Source organism: Berghia stephanieae, chromosome 13 (genome assembly GCF_034508935.2).
Source record: "Berghia stephanieae isolate SIO BIC M18660-M18661 chromosome 13, UCSD_Bste_1.3, whole genome shotgun sequence".
NCBI classification, from domain to species: domain Eukaryota; kingdom Metazoa; phylum Mollusca; class Gastropoda; order Nudibranchia; family Aeolidiidae; genus Berghia; species Berghia stephanieae.
Genome location: NC_088372.1, coordinates 14247442 through 14255170, shown reverse-complemented (window position 1 = coordinate 14255170; position 7729 = coordinate 14247442). Strand labels below are relative to the sequence as shown.

The 7729-nt window shown below is 29.4% G+C and overlaps 1 protein-coding gene across 1 annotated transcript in view; it reads left to right on the top strand.

Moving 5' to 3' along the window:
* LOC144958476 (uncharacterized) overlaps positions 1 to 7729 on the top strand; it is a 192836-nt gene that overhangs the window by 162961 nt on the left and 22146 nt on the right. The window contains 1 exon segment of the mRNA XM_078890453.1: positions 1744 to 1991. Coding sequence (XP_078746579.1) covers positions 1744 to 1991 — 248 coding nt within the window.

Genomic DNA, 7729 nt, shown 5'->3' with positions numbered 1-7729 from the left:
GTATACCTCTTGTACTCTCTGTCTCTCTCTGTACTTTGGCTCCCCTAGAGAGAGAGACAACTGCACTGTGAGTATTTCACTATGTATTATAAGTTGGTTTTAAAATCAAATTAATTTCCTCATTGTGTCAGTATGTTTGCTGTGTAATCATTTAATAATGGTATAAAAACGGTGATGGAATAAGAGTAAAGTTTAGGCTGCATTTTCAGTAGGAACATTTTCAAGTTTGGGAAAGTGTCGAGATTTTAGTTTCAGGTTTCAGCACTTCTTCCTGCTGGCACCCATGCTAATGAGGTCATGACTAGAACGTGATGGTCCCAAGCCCGTAGAAAACTCAGAATTGAAGGTCTTACTTGAATGGCACATGAAAGCTGGTGCTTAGATGCTATTTTAGCTTCTCAGCTTAATCGACACACTAACCTGAAATCCTGAGGGTGTGCGATTAAGTGGAATAGACTGTATTTGTTTTCCTTTTGTCATAATGTTTTTCTTGATTTTTTACAGGATGAAAAATGCATCAAAATTGCACTAGAAATATTGTTATTGATTGATATAAATCTGCATCTATCTTTGATTGATGTAGGAATCTTTTTAGAGGTTTGCCATTTGTCAAGGAATAGGACATATCTACTGTTATTAAAGACCATTTTCACCTACTCTAGTTTATGCTTATAAAAAGAATACTGTGAAATATGGTCATTGCCATGTTTCCAGTCTTCTTCATCCCTTTTATTCACTACTGAATTGGTGGGAGTGTATAATATGGGCACATTGTAAGACACATTCAGTGAGCTCTGTTTAACTCTTTCAGCGCTGAGGCTATATTCGAATTCCCGTCACAAAATGGCTGACACCTGATTGAGGCAGCCTGAGAATGACAAGCTAAGACAAAGAGACATTCGAATTTGGAGCAAAATCTCAATTAAAATACCCCCCTAGGGCCAATTGAATGTTCTGAGGATACCATTGGTTCAATTTATAGTACTTTTGTAGAAAGAAGGATTGGATTACTTTTTTTTTTTTGCCTTTCAAGACCAGCTGAACTGTGCGGCCATTTGCCAGTAGAATAGATTCTGCCCTGGCCGCACGGTGTGACCAGTGGCGTTGAAAGAGTTAATTGATCATATTCATAATTGAGCAAGCATAATGTCAACTTCCTTTCTTGCCAACATAACGGATAAATAAATGACTCTAATGAACAGATTATGGTTTGGATAAATAGTATTACACACACACAAGCACTCACACACGCATAAACTCACACACAAACAGAGAGAGAGAGAGAGTTGTAACATTGATCAAGTTTTATTTAATATGGCAAGAGTCAAGATTTTTTTCACTGACCAAGATGGAAAAAAAAGATTAACATATAGGGATATTAACTACAGCCATCCATAACCTAATGAAATTAGACATAGGAAAAAGATGATAAAGAGAATGAAAAAAAAAGAAGGATTGAATTGATACAAATAATTAACAAAGAGCATTCCATATGGAAAACAAAATCGTCAAATAAATAAAAAATGTTTGAATACGATTTTGTTGTTTGCTTTTGTTTTATTTTCATACTTGTATTTTTTTTCTATTAGGTTTGCATCTAAAGGAATGATATAATAACCCTTATATCAATTTACCTGTGTCAAATTAGTCATCTGTGCTAAGATTACGAAAAAAGTAAAAATGTTGAATTTGTAACTATTTTCTTTTCTTTTTACTTTCGTCTCAATATTATAATTACTGTAGATATGATGCCAGGAATATTGCCTACCTCCTGACGGATGGTACTACTGAAATCAACCGAGAAGGGACACAGACTGAGGCAGAACTCATGATTGATGCAGGAACACGGCTCATCCCTATTGCTGTGGGTCTCCGTGACAGACGGGAGCTAGATTTCATTGCTGACCAACAAGGAATGACTGTCATGGAGATTGAAAGTGAAAGCAAATTGATGGAGATGAAAGACCAAGTCTTGGAAGCCGTCTTTGACCGTAAGTCTCACAAAATTATAAGATTTGATCTGCTCTATTTGTAAAAAATAATAAGCTTTTGAGAGGTGATCTGGCAAAACATGTCGGATGATGGAAAATTTCGAATCCCATATTATACCATATTTGAATAATGCAGTTTGAATTTTGTAATTATCTTAATTTTGGCACAAGTTATTCACATTTCAAGGGAGAGGGTGAAAAATTGAAAAAAAATGGGTTTTAAACAAATGACACACATATTTATTACATTGCTGGAGCTCGTGAAAAAAAAAAAAATTAAAATCCTTATAAACTTTAAATTGTAAAATACTTTCATGATAATGTAGTTCCATGCATACTAAATACAATGGATTGAAAAAAAACACAAAAAACGAAAAGCATGCAGATTACGATTTTTCATTTTTATTAGCTTCACTTGTATTTCAAAACCAGCTCGCACAACATCCAACAGATTTTGCCAAATCACCTCACATATGTTCATACATAAATCAACGTTTCACACACAATTTATTTTAAAAAATAGGGTCTATACAACCTCGTAAGCTTGATATTATATTGAATGACAATATTAATTGTCATCTAAAAATTATGCAATGGTGAAAAGTAGATGTAGTAGCAGCAGCAGTGAGTTGTAGTAATTGTTGATGTATGATCATTATGTTGATGATGATGATGTTAGTTGTGATACCAATAATATTAATAATAATAATAATAATAATAATAATAATAATAATAATAAAAATAATAATAATAATAATAATAATAATAATAATAATGTAATAATAATAATAATAATGTAATAATATAATAATAATAATAATAATAATAGTTGTAGTAAAGATAATAATAATAATAAAGTTGTAGTAAAGATAATAATAATATAATTAATAAAATAATAATAATAATAATAATAATAAATAATAATAATAATAATAATAATATAATAATAATAATAATAATAATAATAGTAATAGTAATAATAATAGTATAATAAAATAATAATAATAATAATAATAATATAATAATAATATAATAATAATAATAATAATAATAATAATAATAATAATAATAATAATAATAATAATAATAATAATAATAATAATAATAAATATAATAATAATAATAATAATAATAATAATAATAATAATAATATAATAATAATAATAATAATAATAATAATAATAAAAATAATAATAATAATAATGACATTGATCACAATATTAATGAAGAGGAGAAGGAAGAGTAAGTAGGTAGACAAGAAGAAAGAGAGCTTAAAGAAGAGGAAGGAGAAGAACAAAAAGAAGGAATAAGAGGAGGAGGAGGAGGCGATTGAATATTGAAAATAAATGGTGTTGTGATAAAGCGATGATGATAGTCATTGTAGTGGTAGTGGTGATGGTGGTGGTGGCAGTACAGGAAATGTTATGTCCTGTCATATGTTTATAAATAATAATTATGTTGTTATTTGAAATAAGAAGAATTGTAAAGATCAGCTCACAAGTTTACATCGCAGTTCGATTTCACTGTGCATTTGTTTAAGCGTAGTGTGTAGTTTTATTGATTTTTTTTATTGCCTTGCCTTTTCTTTAATTCTATATCATTTCCAGCTTATTTATAATTTGCCTCTTGTCTGGTGTGTATGTCAAATTCCAATATATATATATATATAAAATTTCCTGACACTCTGCTTAATTATATTTGATTAATATATTTTTCTTTGTGTCCCCTGTTAAGTATGTAGTCTTTCGTGTGTTCAGAAAGGATTGATTAAAACCCATTTTATGTGGTAAAATGACCTCATTTCAACGTGGAGTCACTAATTTTTATTCCTAACCCACGTCAAGTCTTTCACAGATTTAGTTAGGCAACAGATTAAATTTTTGTTTATATATATATATATATATATATATATATATATATATATATATATATATATATATATATATATATATATATATATATATATATATATATATTTTATATATATATATATAATAAATAATATAAAGAACAAAACCCATGAAATAATAGTGTGCAACTTTTTGATAAAAGGAGCTATTTATAAAATATATAAAGTATAGTTATGATCAACTTCTACAATATATTCGCTCTCATTACATTCCTGATGAGAGCGAATGCTCGAAACAATATTGTAGAAGTTGATCATAACTATACTTGAAATATTATATATATATATATATATATATATATATATATATATATATATATATATATATATATATAATATATATCGTAAATCCTATTTTTTTGTTATATTAGGTTTGAAATAGTTCCTTTCCAATGACTGGGCACGTTGAATCTAATTGTTAAATTGCCAAAGCCTTTAAAAGAAATGGACCACATAGTTTTAGCTTTAAAATATGTAACACATTCACCACCATTCATGGTTTTTGTATCTTGTTTTGTTTTTTAATTTTGTTTCTTTGTTGTTTTTTATTTCAACCTGCTGCTTTTGACACTATTATATCCTTGATCCCATTCAGGTAGTGAAGGTAGAACCCCTTTCCCTTTTCTGTGATGTCATTACTGTGTACTAACACTAGAATGTATTTATAACAGTAACCTTTGATATGGATATTGTCAGACACACATTATAATCATTTATGACCAATCTTTTCAATCTGGATTATGTCGTGGCAGACAGTTGTTAAACTTTTAAGCATTCATTAATATTGGTGAGGATGGATTTTGTTTCTTGTATTTTGTATTACTGAGAAACAAGTCTTGCCAAACCAAACCAAAACAAACAAAATAATTTTGAAAGAAACAAAACAAAGTAAAAAACAAATCATAAATATGATCATTTTGCAAGAAATGTTCTTTTCTTTGTTTGGTTCACCCAGATACAATACCAGATAAAGATATGATGTTACAGGTTTTATAAACCATTAAGTCATATCTTTTTTCTGCAAACTGTTTACCATTTTATTTCTTAATGTTGTATTTTTACAGTTCGATGCATGATGTTAGGAAATGACAATTTGTACTTTTGTGCCATGTATCATTTTCCATTTACTATGAACAAACATGACATGTTGGATGCATGAATTACTAGTTTTGGATGGCTGCTCTTGTTCTTAGAGACAGATAGACTTGATGTTGTATAAAATAATATAAGCATGATTTATGTCCTGTATGGTATAAATAACTCAAAAATTAAACCTGTCTGCCTATTTCAACTCACATTATTTATTTGGATCAACGAATGTTAAGTTGCTAGATTGAAACTAAATATTACATGTCTCTAAACCCTTAATTAACCAACAATAAATTCAATATAATGGTAATATGGTGCAAGCCGCTTAATCAGAACAGCACTGTCACGCATGAAATCATTCCAATTTAGCAGTGTTCAATTGACTGATTCTGCCATAATGTTGCTGCCTGAATTGGAACACCCTATCAGGCGTCTGTTGCTGTAACTATATAGAGCATCCCTTCATTTGTTTGCCTAAAGTTTTGCCTTCCATTTTCACAGAATTTTACATTACATATGTATTGTATAGTCAAGATGAAGGAATGAGAATGACTTTTTTTATCTTATGACAAACATTTACACAGAACATCCAATACACCCATAAACCGAAATAGGCCAAATGAATAGAAGACATGAATGCTACTCCAACCATAAATTACAGATAATACAATTTTGATTATCGTGGCATGCCTCCTTTAAAACAATTGAAACATTGCATCATTACTTATTGATTATTTGTTGTTCTTCAATATTATACCTTCATTAGCTCAACATCCCTGATTTTTACTCTTACACCTTATGCAGCTAATAATTTTGTCAAATTAGATATTTAAAAAAAAATAAACAAATAAATAAACACTTTATCAAATCCTTGTAAATCAAGAGACTCTAAAACACCAGCTGATTTTTTCCACTCCCTCTGGTTACTTTAGGTCCATTTTACAAACAAAACAAAAAAAAAAAAGAAAAAAAAAAAATCTCTTTAATTATTTTTCTTGTTGTGTATCTGATATATATTTTTTTTTCTTGTTTTGTGGATCTCAAAGAATATAAGTATTCCTATCACTGTTATATGTAATGTTTTTCATTTATTTTTTATATAAATGTGACATTAAAATCAATAAAATAATCTGAATTATGCATAGAATACATTGATTTGATTTAGATTTACGTATTTCAAAAGTAGCTATAATAGAAACAGTTAGCCGCCCAGTACACAATTGGATTTAAATTTGTGAATGAATATTAAATGTGAGCATTGATTTCACCCAAATATATTGTGTAATCTTTTTTGTAATCAATTTGTCTTAATCATCTTAAATGCTTTGAATAATTTTTTTCCTCTCTTTTTCTTTAATAAGTAAAAAATCAAATCAAAACATTTTTTCCTTTTTCTTTTTCTTTTTCTTTTTTTTTTTTTTTGGGGGGGGGGGGGGGGGGGTGGGGGGGGGGGGGGTCTTTAAATAAAACCTAATTTATATGTTTTACAATATCTGAACTTAATTTGTTCATTTACTGCATAGTTCAAAAGTTGGGCAGCGTCTTCAAACCGTGAAGAGAAATTAGGGAATGGAGAAAACCTATACATATTCAAGTTAATTGTCCCTAAGAATTAAAAAAAGTATGAACTATTAAGGCAAATTGAATTAAAAGGATGTTCAAATAATCTGATTTTAAACACAAATGAGGTTTAAAAATACAAACCGATCCAATTTTATGTGGGACGACTTATAAGTTTTATTTTAAAACATCACTTTTTTTCTAATATGCATGAAGTTTAAATCCCCATAAAATCTCACGAATCATGAAAAATATATTTTTATTTTATTTTTACCCCGTGAAAATACTATAGCTACCAATAAAATCATGTGAAGAGGCGTTTTGATGGAATTGGAATAATTGAAAAAACAAGTGAATGAAAAATGATTTATAACTTGTAGAATCAACTTGTGACGCTTATTTTTGAGTATGCTTGTACTGCATGGGATCCCTAAAAGATCAAGGACATAAAAGCCATTGATAACATTTGGAGAGCAGCTGCAAGATTCGCCACAAATTGCCACAAGACGGAATTGGAGAGTGTGACAGCAGCTTTTGGCACACTAAGATGGCCAACACTCCAGTCTTGTAGAGGGAATGTGTGCATACATATATAGAACCGTTAAAAGCAAATACTCAGCCATAAACATTCCAATCTACATCAACAATTCAAAAAGCAGATATTGGATCAGGCTTTTCAATGATTGTCTCCATATACAAGAACACCGGAAGGATTGAATGCCTGGAGTGACAGGATAAGTGTGGTGTGATAGATAGAATATCTGTGTATAAGATTTGTGGAGATGGGCACAGTGTGATTTTTGCATCTTATGATCTTGAACTTAACTTGAACTCATAGGAGATTTGAGTCTTAAGCTTCAAGTTTTTAAATATTCGTAACTAAATTCTTCCTTTGCTTATGTATAAACACTATACACGCATTTAATACTGGACCATTAGTCACTCACCCTAGGATAACATATTTTTTGTGCATTTAATTACTTGATTTTAGATTAGTAAATGCATGCAATTAACATTCCATTTGTTATAGAACATAAAGTGTGGGAAATGAAAAATATTTTTATTTGTCACCTATCTTGACAAAAGTATAAATCAGCTTGATATGATAAATTTGCTGTTGTGAGGCTTTTGTCTATTTAGTTGATGAAAAAAGGGGGTTGGAGGTGGTCATACTCATGTC